The following is a 22,674-nucleotide window of genomic DNA, read 5'->3' as shown; positions in this document are numbered from 1 at the left end:
GAGAGTTTATTTCTTGCACCTTATGCAGTGGCTAGCGCACAGGTCTGCAAGTCAACTGATCTGGTGACTGCCTCTTTGCAGGAGCCTGGCCTGGTCTCCAGGGGATCTCTCAGTCTTAGGTGTACTCGTTTGCAAAGAACGTTGATCTCCTTGGCTGAAAGGGGCTAGCTGAGGTCCGTATTATATAATGAAAAAAGGAAAGGAGGACTTGTGGCACCTTAGAGACTAACCAATTTATTTGAGCATAAGCTTTCGTGAGCTACAGCTCACTTCATCGGATGCTTATGAAAGCTTATGCTCAAATAAATTGGTTAGTCTCTAAGGTGCCACAAGTCCTCCTTTTCTTTTTGCGGATACAGACTAACGTGGCTGCTACTCTGAAACCTGTCATATAATGAATGTCAGACATCTTCTGGCTAGGAATCAGCACTGGATAGGCCCATGGCTCATCCTGACTGCCTCCTTTCTGTCTCCCTTCCCAGTGAACTGGAGACTGTGGATCCCAACTCCTGCTCCCAGATCAATTGCTACAAACTCCCCTTTCTCCTGAAGAAGATTCTGGCTTTCCTCACCAAACCCCTGGTAAGTTACCTCTTCTTCCCTTCAGTGCCGGAGAGAGGGCACGTTTCACACTCACAGCTGGCTCAGGGGGGACTTAGGCCCCGATCCTCAAAAGGGCGAGGCACCTAATTCCCATGGACATCAATGGGAGACAGGTACCTAAATTCCTTTGAGGTCTGGTTCTGCTCTCACTCAGAGTGGCTTCAGTGTACTTACTCCTGATTTACACAGGGCGAGTGAAAAGCAAGCAGGCCCCCAGAGCATAACCATCTCCTTCTGGGTAACACGTAGTGTATTGACACAGTTTGGGATAGTTGCTCGGGGAAAGGGTCAACATGGTAACCCGGCTTAAAGCCCAGCTTGTAACCTTACATCCTGAGTTAGCTCACTACAGCGTTACTCCTGACTATCAGTGTGAACCACGAACCATCACACCAGACACTGAGTGCAGGAGATGCCTAGGAACAAACTTATAACTCAGAAATGTTGGTGAGCAAGCCAGGACATGGACACTAGGGAGAGACACAGGGGTGGATCCAGGGGGCTTTAGAGTCCAGTGAAACACTCCTTGGAAAATCTAAACAATGGGAGTGGTCCTCTCTCCATATAGGAATGTGCACAGCCTCCATAACCTTCAGTTCTGAATTCCTCCCAGCCCCCTGGGAGGCAGAGCAGGGATCCCCATTGCAGCTGAGACAAGTGACTTGCCCAAGGACACATTAGAAGTCAGTGACAGAGCTGAGAATTGAACTTAGCTCTTCCAACATCCCAAGTCCCTGGGCTAGCCTTCCTCTCTTTGTGAGGCTCTTTAAACATTAATGTTGTTTTTCTGGTTGGTTTAAATACTCAGCCGGTCAAATTTGCCCTTGGGCAGAAGCCTAGCACTAAGCTATCCCGGGGCTAAAGTGCGACTTATGTGAGTAATAGGCTTTGTGCTGACCTTCTGCATGGGGTGAATTTCACCCATCAGGCAGGATGTAAACGGTTTTCCATTCTCTTCCAAGCCACAGCCTTAAGGGAAGAGAGTCTCTCTAGTGGCTAGAGCAGGCACATAGGAGTCAGGATTCCTGAGTATTATTCCCAGTTCTACAGCTGATCACTGTGCCTCAGTTTCCTCATCAGCAAAGTGGGGATAATGATTCATGCTTACGTTGAGACCCTCAGCTGTAACACACTGTGCAAGCACAGCAGAGTCTCATTGTTAGTATTTTGATTTTGCAGAATTAAATGTTTGGGAAAGATACATGAAGTTAGATCATTCATAATTAGGGGCCTACTAAATTCACGGCCATGAAAAATGCATCACGGACCGTAAAATTTGGTCTTCCACTGTGAAATCTGGTCTTTTGTGTGCTTTTACCCTATGTGATACAGATTTCCCGGGGGAGACCAGCATTTCTCAAATTGGGGGTCCTGACCCAAAAGGGAGTTGCAGGGGAGTCACAAAGTTATTTTAGGGGAGTCACGGCACTGCTACCCTCACTTCTTGCTGATTTCAGAGCTGGGCGGCCGGAGAGCGGCAGCTGCTGGCCGGGCGCCCAGCTCTGAAGGCAGCGCCCCGCCAGGAGCAGCGCAGAAGGAAGGGTGGCAACACCATACCAGGCCACCCTTTACTTCTGCATTGCTGCTGACGCCGTCAGCATCAGCGCAGCCGTACTGCAACCCTCCCCCCCCTACAATAACCTTGCGACCCCCCCAGAACTCCTTTTTGGGTTAGGACCTCTCCAATTACAACACCATGAAATTTTAGATTCAAATAGCTGAAATAATTAAATTTATGATTTTTAAAATCCGATGGCCAGGAAATTGACCAAAATGGACTGTGAATTTGGTAGGGCCCTATTCATAATCTTCAGTTTTGTCACTTAAAGATTGTGCCCATGGTAAGTTTGTTAGTGGATCACTTGCAGTGTCTGTGCTTGCTTGGCAAAATGTGCATCCCGGCGTGTGCCACATCAGTGCCTTTGGAGCTGTTTGAGCAGAACCCCTTCCACTGAAAACCTTTCTCAACGATCTGCCCTGATTCTGGCTTCCCGATGATGATGATGATGCTCATTGACGGTTTTATGTCTCTTTTCAGTTCCCTCGATTCTCCAGTTATTTGAATGCACTGTGTGGAGTGTGGTAAGAGGCGGTTTTTTCAACTTTAATTCTGTTCAAGTAACTGTAGAAAATGATGATTTCACAGTACAGTTTATAGCCGTGTAGAAGCAGAAAGATCTTTCCAGCACAAGTTCCTTGCTTCAGAATGACTTTGCTGGGCTGACATCTGATGGCATTGTTCCTGGGACATCACCGTGAATTGTGACGTATGTTCCTTGTAGAATCAACAGGGGTGGGTGAATGGATTGTAAATACTTTTGAACCAATTGTGAAATTGTTACTGCCACCTATCGATACAATTGAAAGGTTGCAAGCGATCCTTAGAGCAAGCATGGAAACTGCTATTACCAGCTGCTGGGGAGAATAGTCCTGTGAACAGTGACTGATCATTTGCATATCGTCACAGAAGGGCATGATGTGGGGGAGGGTATAATCCATGAATAGTTATTGTTCTAGGATCTGTGTTAATTATGTCACGTCCAAGTTCCTATTCTGGCTTCATTTTGAATCCCTGTGTCAATGTTAAAAGCTGCTGCCATAACACACAACGCAGTCTAGAAAGGATGGGGGTTGAATGGAAGAGAAACTGAGGCAAGGTTGGGTTGCAGGGGAATTCAACTGGGAGGAAAAAAATTAAATTCTCAAAGCAAAATATAGGGACATTTCCGATTTGAGGCTTGTTTTCTAATTAAAAACCAAGGAATCCATGGGGTAGAAGAGTGTAAAGAAAATGGACCAAATCTTATTCCCCTGTGTAGCTCTCCCATTGGTGAATAAGGCCACATCAGTTCCTTGTACAGTGTGTGTGTTACAAAGTGCATGGCAAACAGAAGGACAGATCTTTTGTGTAAATAAGCACGGCTCTCTTGACTTCAGTGGAGCTAGGCAGGCAATAGCTCAGGATCTGGCCCAGAATGTCCACTCCAGTGAGGGGAAAAACATGACATCTGGGTGAAAGAGTCTGAGAAGGGTTGCAGCTTCCTGTGGACTAGAAAGACCCTGGCTGAGAATCGGTGAGCAGCGGCTGTGTTCACCTGATCAGTCTCAATGACGCTTTCAGCTCAACAAAGCATTTGCGCACAGGCTTATGTCAACGAGACCGAGGCCTGGTCTACGCTACCGAGTTAGGTTGACCTAAAATGCAGCTCCCACCGATGTAACTTGCCCACTGCACCGACTTCATAGCCCCACCTCCGTGAGAAGCATAGCGCTTAGGTCGATGCAGTTAGGTCGACCTAGCGTCTGTGTCGACGCTTCGTCACTTACATTGACAGGTGCTGCCTTTCAGAAGCCGTCCCACAGTGCCCCACCCTGACAGTGGACACGTAGACCCCTGCTCCTGTGTGGATCCCTTCTGCTTTCACTGCCGCTCTGGGCAGGCGCTGAGCTCCTTGCAGGATTGGGGCCCTGGTGATGATGATGAGTGATCACTTTAAGAATTTAGACCTACTATGTCGAGGTGCTACTGAGTTTCCTGGAAATTAAAGGACCCAATAGATTTCTGCAGGAGCTACACAGTTCATAGAATATCAGGGTTGGAAGCGACCTCAGGAGGTCGTCCAGTCCAACCCCCTGCTCAAAGCAGGACCAATCCCCAATTTTTGCCCCAGATCCTTAAATGGCCCCCTCAAGGATTGAACTCACAACCCTGGGTTTAGCAGGCCAATGCTCAAACCACTGAGCTATCCCTTTCCCCTAGAGCCAAATTTTTTTATCCCCTTCAAATTTCAGGGCTATCTGAATCAAGGCTCTTGGTTCAGGCCTTTGCAGAAACGGGCCAGCTATGAAATTTGGACCCCAGTTATTCTCCTGGGCCCATTCCAAATTCCCACATATTTGAAGCGTGTTTTGTGTTAAAAGAGAGTTATGTTGCCTGGCATATCTAGAGGGGGGTGTCAGTGTGTTAAGAAACCGGATGGCGACTGCATTGTGCTTTATCGATATTTCATCCATTCACACACCACCCATATGGAGACACTGTGTCCAAATTTGGTAGTGAACCAGTCACCTGCCCGCTCAATAATCTCTGTCACTTTTTTCTGTCCGGCTAATTTTAGGTCGCCGAAAGAATTCTCAAAGCTGCATGCTGCATTGATGGTAATGTGACTTTTTCAATAGAAAAGATAAAAAGCACTGTTTTTAGACAGGAAATGAGGAAATGAACTATTGCCCCAGTCTCATAGTGGCCATTGCACTGTCAGTTGCATTGTCATCAACTGATACAACCTTTAAACCAAAATCCTGTAAGCTCTTCACCCTACAACAGCACCCATTGGGACACATGCAAACTCAGCTCTTCTGGATTGGACATCTAGGCTTCTGCTAGCATCTTCCATGCCACCAAAGAGTTTGTATGCAGTCCCAGCAGCATGGAACATTAGCAGGAAATTACCAGCCATATATATTGGAGAGGGAATTTTCTGTGAATATTTTAACTGTTCTAACTAGGCTCTTTTACCAGGCCTAGCCTAGTGGTATCTGAATATTTGTGCTGTGTTCATGCTATGTGTTTACTTTCCATAAATATTCTAGTAAACAAGCTTTACTAGTGCATGTGCAGGTCAAAAGGAAATTTTATGCACAAATAGTCAGTGACAGTGAATCTCGAATTGCAGAACTAAAACCAACCACAATGCAAACTTTGAAGCTCAGAGAACTATCCCTTCAAATATGCAATTTGAAATTTGCGCGGCTGTTAGTTAGGCCCTGCACACAAATCATCTAATCCAGGAACAGAAATCATCTCACGGGACCGATCAACCTATCAGGTCTTTGATCAACTGATCAAAGGAGGGAGTTCAAATATTCCCACTAAGCTATTTGCAAACAATCTGCAGATCAAGACTTAGGCATTGGAGAAATTGGTAAATCGTGTGGAATAAGGAATATATAAGAGAATTTTCCAAACTGTTTGCAGAGGGTGAAACTCATACCATGCCATGCAGAGGAGCAAGCACAAGAGCTGTGTGCTACTTAAATCTTACCTAAACCCTCATTGACATAGGGTCCATAAGAGTTGTTCTGACCCTCTATAGGGGTCAATTCCACCTGTTATTTTCTCCAAATTACTCACCCAGATCACCTCGTGAGGACTTAATATTTATAAAGCACAATCAGATCCTCAGAGCAAAAGCCAAGTGTTATAATTACATCCTACAAATTGGGGCAATCCTGGTGCTGCCTTGTTCTAGATATACCGAAGGGAATTCCTCTCCAGATGGAGAGACCTGGATCTGGATGTCGTCCTGTGTCCTGTGTTAGGCCCTGCCTTCACCCTGGGGTATCCTGGGAGACTCATTGGTAAGTTGCAGTGCAAGAAAGAACTGGCCTAAGGCATCCTGCAAAATTTGAACCAAACCAAACCTCTTTGGTGGGTCAGGAACCTTTGATTAACTCTTTCTCCCCTCTCCCCAGTTTTTGCCAGCATCTGAAAACTGTGCAAGCCATTAAATCTCAGTCTGGTTGGGTGTCTTCAGAGCCAGGCCATTGTATAAAGAGAGAGGCCGTTTACCAGATCCCCAAAGTGCGGAGAAATGGATTCTGTGTTTGAAGCTGATCAATTCTGATTTCTCTCACGGATTTTGCAGTGTCAGGATACTAGACCCCTGGTTAGGTTCTTCCTCCCAGGGAACTCCAGATTTTATATTGTAACAGGATGGGTGGTAGCTATAGACACTCCTGCTCTCAGGAAGTTCCCGGGGCTATGCTGCACAGCAAGCTGACAGCCAGGCAGTCCCTGTTGGCTACAGATTTTATACACTGATATCCGAAGTAAGATTTGAACTCCCGAGAATGCTAGAGGCTCAAGGTGCCGGCGTTCAATCAGCTAGTTTAGGTGTGTGTCACTGCCTTGTCCTGGAGACAGTGAGAATTGGGTACTTATGTAACAGCCCCCTGCACTGCTAAAAGCTGAGTGCAATTCTCCTTTAGCTCAAGTGGCAGGTGTCTCTGCTTTTGGAGCGGGAGGGTCTGAGTTCGAGCCCTGTTGCTGCCAGGATAATCCTAGTGTGCAGTAACAGAGTCCTATATGGCCCCAGATTTATTACCATATTCTGTGCATCCCATTTCCAGCTGCTGTTTCCTCTACCATGTTGTACAACGTCTTAAACTTCCCTGCCGGGGTTGTGCCGGTCACCACCGTTACGGAGGCTGATGAGGAAAATCTGAAGCATTACACAGGGCACTACGATGACCCCTGGGATAGGAGACTGAGACAGGTCAGTTTCACAGTGATGAATCTCCATTGTTTTATGGCATAGACAGGTTAGGATTTGGGGGCAGCAGGGCCTTCTTGCTATATCTCATGATAGCAAACTGTCCAGGCCAGATGCAGATTTCACAGGTGAATGATTCCCTAGATCCATAGAGTCTACATGTTTCAGAGCAAGGGTGACTGTCCACCATGGCGTGTAGATAACAATCCATTATAATGACCAGGCTAGTGTGTATTTGTGCACCACTGCCCTCTACTGAATGGAATCAGAACTGCTCCACTGTGTGCCATTGGCTCTATATTGTTCATGATGATTTTCCTTTAGCTCAAGCCGCAGGGAGCTATGTTTCTGGAGTGGGCGGGTTGGAGTCCTGGCCTTGAGGTTGCGATGGCATTCTGAGGGGCCATGGCAGCCGGGGGATGTCTTAGGTGGCCATAGACCGTTCTAATATCCACAGACATGGATGCTGTCATACCGATCCCAATGAAGGGGTTACTGAAAGATCACAGGGTGGTTGCTTTCTAGTTTATTGTCCCCTTGCGGATTGTGAGTGTTGTACAGTAGACCTTGTCTCTCTCTTTGGTAGATAGGGCCTGTAGCGAAGTCGATGACTCACTGGTGCGGCGCCTCCTGCTGGTCGTCTTGGGAATTAGCTCTCCAGCAGACGGCGCGCCTCCTCCTGACCAGTGTCTCACCTGCCACTGGCCCCGTGTCCCTCCTAGACCCCAGTGCCCCTTATCCTGGGTTCTGCCCTTGCAGTACCCCCACATTCTGGGTCCCCCCTCCCAGGGGAACCCCCAGCCCTCTAAATCCACCTTGCCTCAGTGGCTACTGCCAGTCATCATCTAGCCCCCGCTCACTGGGGCAGACTGCAGTCCGTAATGGCCACTCATCATTGGCAAGGGGTTAGGACCCGCTGCCTTTGCCTATTCCCGGGCTGCCCCTCTGCAGCCCCAGTACCTTTTTGGGCCTTTAACAAGGCCTGCAGCCTGGGGAGTTACCAGGCTGGAGCTCCCCAGCTCCCCTGCCCTAATCCCCAGCACTGCTCTGCCTCAGGTACCCTTCTCTCCCAGACAGCCAGGTCCTTTTCTCTCCAGAACTAGAGAGACTCCTCCAGCTTCTGGCCCACAGCCCTCTTATCGGGGCCAGCTGGGTCCTAGCTGAGCTGGCCACAGCTGGCTGCTTCCCCAATCAGCCTAGCTTTCCCAGCCGCAGCCCTCTCCAGGGCTGCTTTTAACCCCTGTTCTGCGGGAGTGGGGCAGCCGCCCCACTACCGAGACCAAATCTGCTCTGCAGAGCAGAGAGGCTACTGCCTCCTCGATCCACTGCGACAGGGTCCCTGCTGGGCCAGGGAAAATTTCCCTGGGGTGGGCCAGGCCGCTGTGTCCTGGAGAGCACTCTAGCGGGTGGCCACCTGTGCACAGCCAGGCCCACTAGCTCATGGCTAGCTTTGCTGCTGATGGCAAAATAACCTGCAACCCAACTCCCCTGGGGAACGTGGGTCATGGCCTAACGTATTACCAGCCGCACTCTTGGCCCCAGTGCAATCACAGGGTGTGATGACAGTGCATGTAGATATGCCCAAGGGAGCTTTCATTGAGCTGGCCATGAATGCTCCAGCGTGGGATGTACAAGCCAGCCCAGAACCCTGGATAATTACTTGCGTCCACTGCTGCGGCTTCACTGCTCCTGAGCTGGCCAGATTAAAGCTGGAGGGGGTATGTCTGCAGGGGGGTACCCGTAGTCCAACCTTGGGTCCTGTGGATGGATCCTTCCGTTCTTCTTTCACAAAGAGAAGGAGGCTCTAGACCAGGGGTGGCCCACCTGAGCCTGAGAAGGAGCCAGAATTTACCAATGTACATTGCCGAAGAGCCCCAGTAATACGTCAGCAGCCCCCCAGCAGCCCCCCCCCGCCCTGCTCCCAGCACCTCCCATCCACCGGCAGCCCTGCTAATCAGCGCCTCCCCCTCCCTCCCCGCACCTCCCAATCAGCTGGTTCGTGGCATGCAGGAGGCTCTGGGGGGAGGGGGGAGGAGGGAGGGCACTGCAGACTCAGGGGAAGGCCCAGGAAGGGGTGCAGTGGGGGCAGAGCCAGGGGTTGAGCAGTGAGCACCCCCCAGCCCATTGGAAAGTTGGGGCCTGTAACTCCAGCCCTGGTGCCTAGACAAGGAGCCGCACATTAACTTCTGTGGCTCCGGAGCACAGGTTGGCCACCCCTGGTCTACAGGCTCGGCTCCGCATGGCAGCACAGGTCCTTTGAGTGTCCCTAATAATCTTCCACCGCTTTTCTCTCCTCCGCAGGCCGTGGAAGGAGCCGTGGGGCTGCCCGTGGCGGTGCAGTGCGTGGCTCTGCCCTGGCAGGAGGAGCTGTGCCTTCGGTTCATGAAGGAGGTGGAGAGACTGGCCCAGAGGCAGAAAAAGCAAACTGAGGATAACTTACAGCATGGAGGGTCCCAGGCTGATGCGGGAAGAGATTTGCAGAATGATGTGCAAAGAGCGCTATCTCATACAGCGGGGCAAAGTGACATGCAAGCGCAAGCATCCCGCACGACCGTGCAAACGAACATGCTAATGGATGTGCAAAGAACACTAGCTCAAACTGATCTGGCCGCTGACGTGCAAAGTGATGTGCAAACAGAAGCCTCCCTCATGACTCTGCAAACGGATGTGCAAAAAACAGGACCTCAAACTGATTTGTTAGCTGACTTGCAACCGCACGTGTCCCCACAGTCCTCCGGCCTTGATGTGCAACCAGACGTGCAAACACAACTAACCCACCCTGACAGTGAAACAATGCCATGCCAACCTGATGTGCAAACACAACTAATCCAACCTGATGTGCAACCCGACGTGCAAACAAAACTAACCCAATGTGACATGCAACCTGATGTGCAAACACAGCCTTCCCAACCTGACGTGCAAACACAACTAACCCAATGTGACATGCAACCTGACGTGCAAACACAGCCTTCCCAACCTGACGTGCAACCTGACGTTCAAACACAACCAACCCACCCTGACATTGAAACACAACCATGCCAACCTGACGTGCAAACACAACCAACCCCACCGGACATTGAAACACAACCATCCCACCATGACGTGCAAACTGATGTGCCAACTGCCTAATGAACGAGGCGTGCTCTGCCTTATTGGGGACCAGAAGTGAAGAACACCACGTGCAGCTGAAAGGAGAATTTGGATCAGCTGATGTAATTACCCACATCTCCGTTTGATTAGGACACCAGAACCAACCCCTCAGCTCTTGTGAAAAGTGCCAAGGTTTGGTCACGAGAACTACATTTGAACTCCCAAAGTTGGCACCTCCCCCCATAGCACAGCGCCCCCTAGCACAGAACTGGGGCATTTGTTCAACATGGAATCCACGAAGAGAGAAACCAAATAAATCCCTGTTTGCAATTCCGAGAGCCCGTGGGGTTTGTGAACCTCGGGAGGTGGAGAAATTGAATGGCTTCTCTTAATGGCCAATGGCTAAACCTCTCACAACGATCCTCTCCTCTTCAGGGAAGCTTGCAATGCTCAGTGCTTTCAGTGCTCTCAGGAATGTGGCAAGTGAGTCTCTTAAAGTCATCAAAAAAAGCCAGGCCCTAATTACATTTCTTCAGCCGGGGTGTGTGTGTGTGTGTGTGTGTGTGTGTGTGTGGGGGGTTAGTGCTTGCGAGGTGCTCAGGTGCTAGAGTCCAAGAGCCTCTATGCAAACAGATGGGGGGCAAAAAAAAGGGACTTCCCGCCCAAGCCCAGCTTTCACTTGTGTGACCCATGGCAGCCTTTGAATTCAGGGCTCCAGAGGTGAACGGCTGATGGCCAAGCCAATTTTCTAACCATTCTGGAGGAAACAAATAGGATAGAAATTGACTCGAAACACTTTGGCTAGCTAAGCTCCCAAAAGCGTTTCAGACATTGAAAGCCTAATATGCAGTGCTTCGTTTGTGTCGGAGTTTGCCAGGACTGAGCCCAAGCACCTCCAGGCCTGGCAGTTCCTAGCCCCGGCACCTCCAGGCCTGGCGGTTCCTAGCCCCGGCACCTCTGGGCCTGGCAGTTCCTAGCCTCAGCACCTCCAGGCCTGGCAGCTCAGAGCCCTGGCACCTCTGGGCCTAACAGTTCCTAGCCCCAGCACCTCCGGGCCCGGCAGTTCCTAGCCCCGGCACCTCTGGGCCTGGCAGCTCAGAGCCCCGGCACCTCTGGGCCTGGCAGTTCCTAGCCCCGGCACCTCCGGGCCTGGCAGCTCAGAGCCCTGGCACCTCCAGGCCTGGCAGCTCAGAGCCCTGGCACCTCTGGGCCTGACAGTTCCTAGCCCCGGCACCTGCGGGCCTGGCAGCTCAGAGCCCCGGCACCTCCAGGCCTGGCAGCTCAGAGCCCTGGCACCTCCGGGCCTGACAGTTCCTAGCCCCAGCACCTCTGGGCCTGGCAGTTCCTAGCCCCAGCACCTCTGGGCCTGGCAGCTCAGAGCCCCGGCACCTCCAAGCCTGGCAGCTCAGAGCCCTGGCACCTCTGGGCCTGGCAGTTCCTAGCCCCAGCACCTCTGGGCCTCACAGTTCATAGCCCCGGCATCTCTGGGCCTGGCAGTTCCTAGCCCCAGCACCTCTGGGTCTGGCAGCTCAGCACCCCGGCACCTCTGGGCCTGACAGTTCATAGCCCCGGCACCTCTGGGCCGGGCAGCTCAGAGCCCCAGCACCTCTGGGCCGGGCAGCTCAGAGCCCCGGCAGCTCTGGGCCGGGCAGCTCAGAGCCCCGGCACCTTTGGGCTTGCTGCATCAGGGACGAAAGTCAAAAAAATTGCTTGAGCTTTCATTACAAATTCAGCACTGCAAATGAGCATAACTCTGGAATCTGCTTCGCTCTCCCAAACCAGCCAACAAACAAACCCCACCTGGTCCTCCCCTCTTGCCTCCGCTGAGGTGGCCTGGGACCTGGCATCTTGAGCTCCTGCCTTCTGAGTGACACTGGCGCAGAAGCACATTTGAGCTGGAGGCCCCTTCTGGAACGATGGAGCCCCCACCTTGGGATTCGTCTCCCTTGGTCCTGAATCTGTTGATGTTCGGGATACGCTACAAACCCACCTCTTTCCCCAGGCTTGTGGGGCGGGAAGGAGGGAGGGCTGAGCATGAGTGGGTGGCATGCAAGGTTCCTCCAGGGCTGTGAGCAGGGGGCTGGCTCCTGAAAAAGAGTCACAGTGGTTTCATGGTTAAGCCACTGGGCTAGGCCTCGGGAGATTTGGGTTCTGTTCTCAACTCATCTGCAGCCTTTCGGCCTAATTGTCAGAGATGCCGAGTATCCAGAGTTTTCATTGGCTTCAGTTAGAGCTCAGAGTGCTTGAAAAGTCTGAAAATCAGTGATCGTAGGTATGGCACACTGATCACTCTGTGCCTCAGTTTCCCCTCTGGAACAGAGGGCTGATCAGAATTTCCCACCTCATGGTGGGTGGGGGTGAGGATCAATTTCTTAGTGCTTGGGAGGGGCTCAGGTGCGACAGTACAAAAACGTCTGTGCAAAGAGATGGGGAGCAAAGAAAAGGGACCCTCAAGCCCAATTTAAACTTGTATGACCCATGGCAGCTTTTGAAGTCAGGTCTCCAGAGGTGAAAGACTGACGACCAAACCCTGCCTCCCCGGTGCGCTCCATCTCTCAATAGCCAAAGCTCAGTGTGTTAGTCACACTCAGGAACCTATAAAAGCTTGCAAAGGTGCAGTAGTTTGGCATGCAGCAGGCCCCAACACCCAGGGAATTAAAAGCATGGGAATGTCATCGGAGCAAATCCAGCTGGACTTCCCAGGTCAGTAGAGACCAGCTGTCCTCGGCAGTGACCATATTGCGTTGCTGGGAGGTAGCTTCCATCCTCTTGTTTCTGCCAGTGCGGCAGGCCCGCGTCGCCTCTCTGAAAAGGATCGGATGGGTTCTAGCAAGGGGAACTGTGTAGAAGCAGGTACGAAATGCTCAGCAATAACAGCAGCAGGGCCTGGGAGTGGGAGGGGGCCATAACTATCTGGAATAGACGATCTCCTGCCAGAGGACAACGCCCTAGTCCATGCTAGTTCCCAAACTGTTATCCGTGGGTCACTTGCTCATGACTCGGAGAACTGGCTGGTCACATGCGGGTAGCGCCGCCTCCCGCTTTCCACCACAGGAATGCAGGGAAGAAGCAACCTTGCCCCCAGTGTGGCCTGTTGGTCTCAGTGCCGAGTTCTGCTGTGTGTAGGGGGGCTGCTCTGATAGAGGAGATTCTACCTGTGGAGTTTCCGGTGAGTTCTCCCAATGGGAGGGAGTGTGGCCAGAGCTGGAAGAAGCGGGAGGGCTAGGTCCCCAAAACACACAGATCCTCCAAGATCGACGCTGATTTGCCCCCAGATCTGTGGCATGCCAGTGCTTCTGGATTGGGTCCCTGTGTTTCCCTGCCAGCCTGGCTCTGGGAGGCATCATTCCTCTGCTCTGCCAGTTGCTGCTGGAGGCGCAATGTGGGTGACTTCTTGATCTCTATGTTACCCAGGTGAGGAGCCACACTCCCAATAGCGCCGGCTCCTCCCACCCCAGCCGGCACCTAGCTGAGCCCCCCTCTTCCAAGCCACCCACTCCCAGACCCCCTGGATCTTCCCCTTCACCACCCATGTCGCTTTCAATGTAGATCTGGATCCTCCCCTGCACTGCAGTCAATGCCGAGTCACACCAGCTCAGGATCTGGCCCTGGGCCTGTAATTGGTTTCCCTGTGCAGCATGATGAAAGAAAATTAGGGACTCACTGTGATCGATGTCCCATTCCTCTTACCTCCTTGCAGATTAACTTGGGGCCTAATTTCTAGCCGGGACTGCCGGCATTGCAGCAACCCGCGTCAAAACAGCTTTGCATTTAATGTGAACATTAAAAAAGAAAGAGCGAGAGAGAAAGGAAAAGAAAATGTAAGTTGCTAAAAATATTCCCGCAGTTGTTTTACACAGCTGAATGAAGATAATTTTATTGGCAATTGTGAGTGATTACTGTATTATCTGCAGTCAGAGAAAGTTATTTTTTCAACGCTAAGGGAATTAATGATACATAAAACTATGTTCATAGTGACTGCATTCATCAGCAGAAACGCTTTGCAGAACACTGCCACACTGTGATTACTCCAACCGGCTTGGAAAGAGAGTGGGGGAAAGAGAGGTGGATTCTGGATATTGCCAAAGATTTACATACATTTACATTCGGAAAGGCTGATCGCCGCCCGAGCTGATTACGTGGGAGCAGAGTCTAACTGATCTCCTGGCTCGAAAGCCTTTAAGTGGGGACAGTTTGGTCACTTCCCTGTTAGTGGTGGCACCTGCATATATATTAAAGCAAGGTGTGTGTGTGTGTGTGAAATTCAGTTTAAATGATCTTGGGTAATAAAACCTTTCAAGATGCAGCCAATAGTTTTGTACAGCCTGAAATGCTCTTCATAATCACAGGCAAACAGTCAAATCTTTAAGGGAGACGAGGTGCGGGAGGTAATATCTTTTACTGGACCAAATTCTGTCGGTGAAAGAGACGAATTTTTGAGCTACATGGGGCTCTCCTTCAGGTCTGGGAAAGGTCTCTCCTCCTGGGACAAACACGGCTACAACAACATGGCAAACCACACATCTTTAAGGGGCGCTCTGCATTTGCCAACTCTCTGTACATTGAAGTTACTGATTCTGAAATAACTGAATATCGTGTGAGTTGATTCGTAGGGGCCCAATCAAGAATGGTCTTGGATCCACCCATGGACTTTATAGCTACCCTGGTTCTTTGTAGTATTCTGCTGGCCCTTCGCAGAAGGACAGGGGCTAGTCAATAAAGGGAGTGTTGAGATGGCTGCCAGACGGAGCAGCCCTCAGCAGAAAGTCTGAGATTGCCTGACTCTTTTAGGATATGTCTACACTACGAAATTAGGTCGATTTTATAGAAGTCGATCTTTAGAATTTGATTTTATACAGTCGATTGCATATATCCACACTAAGCGCATTAAGTCGGCGGACTGTGTCCTCACTACCGTGGCTAGCATCAACTTATAGAGCGGTGCACTGTGGGTAGCTATCCCACAGTTCCTGCAGTCTCTGCCGCCCATTGGAACTCTGGGTTAAGCTCCCAATGCCTGATGGGGCAAAAACTTTGTTGCGGGTGGTTTTGGGTACATGTTGTCGGGCCCCCCTCCCTCCCTCTGTGAAAGCAACAGCATACAATCGTTTCGCATCTTTTTTCCGGGGTCCTGTCCGCCTGCCCTGCTCAGCCCGCTGCTTGCCTGGATGATCGGAACCCGCTGCCGGTCTGGGGCTCTGTCCGCCAGCTCCTGCCAGCCAGGGTCCCGTCCGCCGCCCCTGCTCATTGCCATACCATGGCAAGCCTGGAGCCCGCTCAGCTCACCATCACTGTACGTCTCCTGGGTTCTGCTGGCAAATGCGGTACTGCATTGCAGCAATTCCTTGCCTTTGCGGGAGACGATGCAGTAGGACTGATAGCCGTCGTACGTCTCCTGGGTGCTCCTGGTAGACCTCGGTGAGGTTGATCAGGGGCGCCTGGACAGACATGGTTATCCTCCTCTTAGAGCACCGAATGGGAGTGACTCCAGGTCATTCTCTTCTTTAAGTTTCGTCTCATGGAGATGCAGTTCTGCCTGGACTATCATGCGAGCTGGAGGCTTCTGCCTCAGGCTGCTCTCCCAGCCGGCAGCACAGCCTGGTTGAACCTAATCCAGCCTGCCCCTTGCTCCCATGACTCATGAAGTCTGGACAGTAGTAAGGAGCAGTTCAACTTGTGGAATGACAAATCCAGAACGAAGGATTGAACTCTATGGGCCACGGTAAGATTATTTCACAGTCCTAGATAGCATTTAGTCCCTATAAAAGGCTTCATGAAAATTTTCCCCCACCCCCAACAAAAATGTTAATTTATCAGAGCAGCTGAAAGGGTAAGGAACCCGGGACTATAACTTAGAGAGAGCTTCCATATTATTTAACTCATAATTGATATAATTCAAAGTAAAATTTCACAGCGCGGTCTGTTCTAAGTCTAAAAATGCAGGAGGGGAGTCAGAAAAAGGAACAGGGACCTGTTTCTGCCTGGTTTCAAACCAGGGACTTTTCTCGTGTCAGGTGAATGTGATAACCACTACACTACAGAAACCCAGCTTGCATGTGTCCCTCATGTGGTCCCTAGTATACTTTATGTAACGTGGTTGTATATTACTAATAGTTTGGTGTGTCACGGGGCTTCTCTTTTTTTGCCACAGCCTTTGCTGAATGGACAGGAATGTTTTCTCTCGCTACAGAAGCTACCTAATGCAATGTCTATATCTATGGCCTTGCTGCTCACAAAGCGGTCATGCTCCCATGCAAGGCTGACACAGCCGTGGCGTGCATGTCACACAGCGACCTGGCTCGGGCGGGATCGCTAGCGAGGCATGAGACTTTTGCTGTTAAGCAAACACAGCAATTCTTTCCTGGCCTCTGCCGCTGAATGCCTCCATGCAGTAAGCTGTGCCCTATCAGTGCGGGAGGACTGCATGAGCTTGGAAACCATAGCATCGCGAGCGCCTTTTTTTCGCCTTCTAATCTGCGATAACCGCAGGGACAGAGATGATAGGGGGAGTGTAGAAACGTTCTGGGGGGACTGCGTGGTCACCTGTGCTGCCGAGTGTGCCACGTTGGCCAAACAGGACATGAAATTCAAAAGTTCCCGGGGGCTTTTCTTGTGTACCTGGCTAGTGCATCTGAGTTCAAAGTGCTGTCCAGAGCGGTCACAGTGGAGCACTCTGGGATAGCTCCTGGAGGCCAGTACCGTCGAATTGCGTCCACACTACCCCAAATTCGACCCAGCGATGTCGATTTCAGCGCTAATCCCCTCATCGGGGAGGAGTACAGAAATCGATTTTAAGAGCCCTTTAAGTCGACCAAAATGGCTTCGTCGTGTGGACGAGTGCAGGGTTAAATCGATTTAATGCTGCTAAATTCGTCCTAAACTCATAGTGTAGACCAGGGCTTAGACACAGTGGAGGTGTCCGGGAACCCTTGCCATCGGCCAGTATTTAAGGAGACTGTAAGTCAACTGTGGACAAATGACTAGATAAATGGTCAGTTCAGCGACAGTGAACCCTGCCTAAAACAGCCACTCACGGGACTGACACCAGCTGGATCATCGCTGTCAGGGCATGGGGGACCCTTTGAGGCGGTCTTGTAACACGGGAGCTTGATTAATACAGGCTGCTGCCTTGCTCCTGCCCCAATAAGGGGAGTTAATACGCAAAGAGATGAGCTGCTGCTGTAAGTGATTTTCCGTGGGAGAGACTGGGTCCAATTTTCTGCTGTGCTTCCTCTGGATTCTGGGCTGCTCCAGGCTCCCACGCTGCCCCCATTGTAAATGAGAGCTGTCAATGAGACATGTCTCATTGTAAATGAGAGCTGGCAATCCTACATTGCCAATGGGCTGCAATGCAGCCCAGAAGCCCAGTAACACCATAGGTTACAGGCCCACCCCCTCCTGCCCCCAACCCACCAGGGGTTGGCTGAAGGCACGTGGGCCTGAGCCCTGGCAAGTTGCAGAGTGCGCAGAATGGAAGGATTGTCCAGTGGTTAGCACACAGGCCCTCGGGGAGCTGGGGTCAGATCTCTGCTCTGACTCGGACGGCCTGTGTGCCCTTTGACAAGTCACTTAGGCTATGTCTACACTGCAGCTATGGGTGTGGCTTGCAGCTTGCGTGAATGTACCCATGCGAGCTAGTTTGCTCCACATAGAAGCTCACAAGCAAGTCGATACCCAGGGGGGATTGGGTGGGCATGTACAGCTTGTGCCATCCTCACTTCTATTTTCAGCATGCTAGCTAGAGTACCGCTGGGATGGGCACATCTGGTGAGCTGCAAATCTCACCTGCAGCTGCAATGTAGAAGTCCCCTTAGTTTTTCTGTGCCTCAGTTTCCCATCTGTACAATAGGGACAACCACACATCCCTACCTCACAGGGATGTTGTGAAGATGAAGACTGTGAGATGCTTGGGGGCCAGGGACATTATTTGCTATGGGAGGTGGCTGCCCCACACAGGTAGATGGAGGGTTAAAGCAGTCTTCAGGGAGCCTGCGCAAAACCCAACCAATAGGAAGAGGGCTTGTAGAGAGCCAATGAAGGGAAAGCTTGTTGGAGCAGCCTATCAGGGCCAAGGAGGGCCATATAAGAAGGGCTGCTCAATAGAGTAAGGGTAGTCACTCTCTGGCGGGTGAGGGAGGAGGACCCTAGGTAGAGCAATGCTGGGCAGGGTCTGCAGAGTAGGAGAAAGCTCCAGGCTGCCAGACCGAGGCCCTGATACAAGGGTGGAGAAGGTGCTAGGGCTGTGGGGAAGTGGCCCAGGGAAGGAGATGCCAGAGTTAGAGGAGGGGCGGTACGTGGCTGCTGACTATAGGGTCCCTGGGTTGGGACCTGGAGTAGTGGGTGGGTGGCCAGGGTACCCCCCACCTCCCTTTGCCACCACTGAGGGGAGTGGCTAGTGCATGGACTGCAGTCTGCCACTGAGACGAGTGGCTAGAACCTGGACTGCAAATTGCCACTGTGGCAAGTGGTTGGACTTCAGCTACCTGAAGGGGGGATCCAAAGAGGATGGAGCTCGGCTGTTCTCAGTGGTGGCAGATGACAGAACAAGGAGCAAGGGTCTCAAGTTGCAGTGGGGAGGTCTACGTTGGATATTAGGAAACACTATTTCACTAGGAGGGAGGTAAAGCACTGGAATGGGTTACCTAGGGAGGTGGTGGAATCCCCTTCCTTAGAGGTTTTTAAGGCCTGGGTGATTTAGTTGGGGCTGGTCCTGGTTTGAGCAGGGGGTTGGACTAGATGATCTCCTGAGGGCTCTTCCAACCCTAATCTTCTATGATTCTATGAGTGGGGACTGTCTGTCCCACAGAAGTGGGGGGGGGGGGAACTGAGTGAGGCACAGCCGGAGGGCTGTGTCCAGAAGAGGATTACACGGTCCGTGGAGCAATGTGGTCCTGGAGGTGGAGACAGAAGTGATGACGGGCGAGACACCCCTTGAGGAGGGTGGGCTGGTGACCTTGAGCTAATTCCCAGAACGGCCAGCAGGAGGCGCCATGGTGGCAAGTGATGTGCCCTGTTACACCCCCACAGACCTTGGTTTGCCCCCCCCCCAACTTTACGCTCCATTCCTTCCCCCAAGGCATTGCAGGGTATTATATAATCACATAATGTTCTATTGGCTGACACAAATTTGCTCCCCCTCCCTGAGTTTTTCTGAAATGACACCCCCCTAATGGGAGCCATATAAGTCCCCTAGATATATTTAATACTAGAACAAGGGACAGAGTCTGTCCTACTGTTGGATGGTTTATGCCCAGAATTTAGGTATTTTTAGTAATAATAATTAATCCTCTTAATTTAATAGCTATTTTAAAATACCAGTGAGCCCCAGGTTTGCTTGGCTTAACCACGCCGCCGCTGCCCTGCAAACGTTGCACCTTGTGCTAGGCCTGAGAACCAGCCAGTGAAGCCGACGCGAGCCAAAAGAGAATTGCGTGCTTCTCTTTTAAATATCCAGGAGGAAGGACTTAACAAAAACGAAATGCAGGTAATTAGATCTTAAAAGCATGTCCAGCCTCAATCACCTAAGGGGTTGCAATCAGATAAGAAAATTTGCTTTTTAAAAAAATATATATATATATACTCCGATTCTTAACTTGGCTCATCGCTTCATTTTGTGTCCCGTCCAGTTAAAGGGACAGATGCTGCAGGGCAATGCAGCCTTTCAAATTTAAACCACTAGAGGGCGAGATTGAACTTCCATCCTGCCATTTGATGTGGGTCACCCAAACAAACTGGGATTTTGGGTAAGAGCCTGGTGCTGAAAGTGGACGCTCTCCCCCCAACCCCGTTTCACTCCTGAGCAGCTGAGGGCTGTAGTTATGCTCCCAGAGTATGTTTGATAATGGAAGGAGACTTAAATCTAGTCACTAGAATTAAAGGGACATTGTCAAGCTAACTTAGAATCAAAACATAGGTGTGGGGTGCTATGCTGGCCCCACTGAACTCAGTGGGACCATTGCCAGTGATTCAGTGAGGGCAGGATTTCTCACCCCTAGTCTTTAAAAAAGAAAGGGAGCAGGCAGGTGATAGGTGGACAAAAATTCAGGCATGAATATTTTGAATTTTTTTTTTAGTGCTGCAAGCAATTTAAATAGCAAACTTAGATTTAAGCATCCCCCTGCACAAACAACACAGCATGGTGCTTATGCAGGAGAGCCAGCCAGGATGTGACATTGACTCTACAGGGCCTGGCTTCACTGCAGAGTTAACCTGGTCCGGGTTAGCCCAGCCCGGGTGTGGGCAGCCAAGCTGCAGAGCCCAATCCTGAACGACTGTGTCCTCACTGGTGCTGCATTTCCCCTTGTGGCGTCGGGGGGACATCTGGGGCACGTCCCGGGGTTCTTTGCGCCGCACTAAGCTGAGCCGCTCTGTGATTCCATCCCAGTGAACTGTGGGGGTGTGACTCTGTCTGGTTGGGCACGCAGGGGGAAGAGTGGGAAGGTGCTGCCGGACTGGCAGCCCTGGAGTGGTTTAGCCTGTGTCCTCATTGCAAAGAGGGCATGGGTTTCAGCCTGAGTGACCGTGACATCTGAGTTGTAGGCTATCCCCTAGGATGGGCCAGCTAGCCTGAGTTGAAAGCACCATCACACTCAAGTTAGAGGTTTTTGTGTGTGGATGGGAGGGGAGTTAGGGGTAACACTCAGGTAAAAGCCCAAATTAACTCTGCAGTGAAAACATACCTATAGAGAGGGACCCGTCCTATAAACCTTCAGTGCCTAGAGCTTCTTTTGGCCCCCAATCCTGTAACTGGATTAGCATGAGCAGACCCTTGCACCTGGCACAGAGTTTGCCTGTGTGGGGCCAATTGCAGGATCAGGGCTTTGGCTTATGACTTGACCCCTATAAGCAGCTAACCCAGGATCACATTCTAAACCTAGCTTTGTGCAGAACATGCCCAGGGAGTTTGGCCCTTGGCAGTAGTCTGAGTGGGGTTGGACCCAGGGTGAGCAAATATTTTAAATGGGGAAACTGTTAAAATTCTTTGGATACTAACTTTTTTTACCCCAGCATTGACGGCCAGATCCCAAGCACCTGCCGCTTCGGTGTTCGGCGCCCCTCAAGATTTGGCCCTTTTTCTTGATCGCATTCTTTGCTGCTCATAACCCATTGGATTGCCTCCCTCCTCCTCAAAGCCGGGTTACTGTATTCCAGTATTTAGCTTTAACACTGAGGTCCTGATCCTTATATGTACCCCCAGGCAGGGATGAAACCCATGACCTCTGGATCTAAAAGCACAAGTCACAACAGTCTCGGAGGAAGAAGCCAGCTGCAGATCCACCAGCTGTTGCTCACATAAGCCACTACTCAGGGGTTGGCCAGAGACCTACACAGTGCATGCATATATATGTGTCCGTCATGTGAGTATATGGAGGGAAAGGGTAGCACATGCAGGGCCGTACGTAGGTGCTTGACTCCTCTGTGCGGGCCTACAGGATGGGCTACGAGCTGGTTCTAAATAGGCAAGCCAGACAAAGGGTGGGAAGGGAAACTGAGGCACAATGGGGTAAAGCCTTGCCCAAGGTCATGCAGCAGGTCAGTAGCAGAGCTGTAACCACAAGCCTGTCCTGCCTCTTGGTGCCTCGAGCGCTTTCACCCAGACTTTGAATGTCAGGATGGTGAGGTGTTTTCGAACAAAGGGTGGTGCTCCCTCCAGCCAGTGTAATTACCATCAGCGCGACTGTCTTAATTCCCTTATTTATTGGCATGCCTTCAGCACTCAGGACTGTAGTGCCTGGCAGGTACTGTAGAAAGTGCTGAGTATCCCCAAAGCCATTGGCTTCAATACCTCCCAGCATGGGGACCTTGCTAATTAACTACAGGGATGTTTAAAAGTATCTAACTTGCTCTGACATAAGGTGAGCGGCATGTACTGAGGCTCAGAGAAAGTAATTGATTTTCCTATCCTTGTTTTGCAGATGGGGAAACTGAGGTCCAGGAAGGTTAAGTGACTTGCCCAAGGTCATGCAGCTGGTCAGATGTAGAAACTTGGGACTTCTTGAGTTATGCTCATTCTTACAGATCAGGCTGCTTCCCAGTCCTGGTGTGGCAATGGAGCAGGAACTGTCTTTTTGTTCTGTTTGTACAGCGCCTAGCACAATAGGGTCCTGGTCCATACAGATAAATAAATTTAATTTTATTATTTATTATTAAGACAATAGCAGGGTTCAAAAAAGAGCTGGATAAGTTCATGGAGGATAGGTCCATCAATGGCTATTAGCCAGGATGGGCAGGGATGCAAAACCATGGTCTGAAGTGTCCCTAGCCTCTGTTTGCCAGAAGCTGGGAATGGGTGACAGGGGATGGATCACTTGATGATTATTTGTTCTGTTCGTTCCCTCTGAAGCACCTGGCACTGGCCACTGTCGGAAGACAGGATACTGGGCTAGATGGACTGTTGGTCTGACCCAGTATGGCTGTTCTTATGTTAATTAACAGGGTGACTGCTTGAGATACGTGGCTGTTATGACTTTTTGTGTGTGTATCCCTTTCTAGCCAGGAGTCTACACTTCATCGTGTAGACCAGGCCTCCATAAACCAAAACCAACCTGATCCATTGAGTCTGAATGACCTTTTGTTTTAGAGTGAGGGGAAACAAGAAAGAACAAAAATAAAGTCTGTGTGTGTGTGTGTGTGTGAGAGAGAGAGAGAGAGCACAAGGTGCATGTCTCCTTTGTTCCAAAGTGGCATGTAACACAACACACAATGG

General features: G+C 50.8%; 1 protein-coding gene across 1 annotated transcript in view; it reads left to right on the top strand.

Moving 5' to 3' along the window:
- LOC140916609 (vitamin D3 hydroxylase-associated protein-like) overlaps positions 1–10,282 on the top strand; it is a 29,477-nt gene extending 19,195 nt beyond the window's left edge. The window contains exons 10-15 of the mRNA XM_073358277.1: positions 483–582; positions 2,642–2,685; positions 4,722–4,761; positions 5,856–5,964; positions 6,736–6,881; positions 9,180–10,282. Of these exons, the coding sequence (XP_073214378.1) occupies positions 483–582; positions 2,642–2,685; positions 4,722–4,761; positions 5,856–5,964; positions 6,736–6,881; positions 9,180–10,007 (1,267 nt within the window). The 3' untranslated portion in view covers positions 10,008–10,282. The remainder of the gene's footprint in view (positions 1–482; positions 583–2,641; positions 2,686–4,721; positions 4,762–5,855; positions 5,965–6,735; positions 6,882–9,179) is intronic.
- The last annotated feature ends 12,392 nt before the right edge of the window (positions 10,283–22,674 follow it).

The sequence above is a fragment of the Lepidochelys kempii genome, chromosome 8, assembly GCF_965140265.1.
Source record: "Lepidochelys kempii isolate rLepKem1 chromosome 8, rLepKem1.hap2, whole genome shotgun sequence".
NCBI classification, from domain to species: domain Eukaryota; kingdom Metazoa; phylum Chordata; order Testudines; family Cheloniidae; genus Lepidochelys; species Lepidochelys kempii.
Note: the sequence above shows the minus strand (reverse complement) of the source record. Positions and strands in the feature narration are given on the sequence as shown.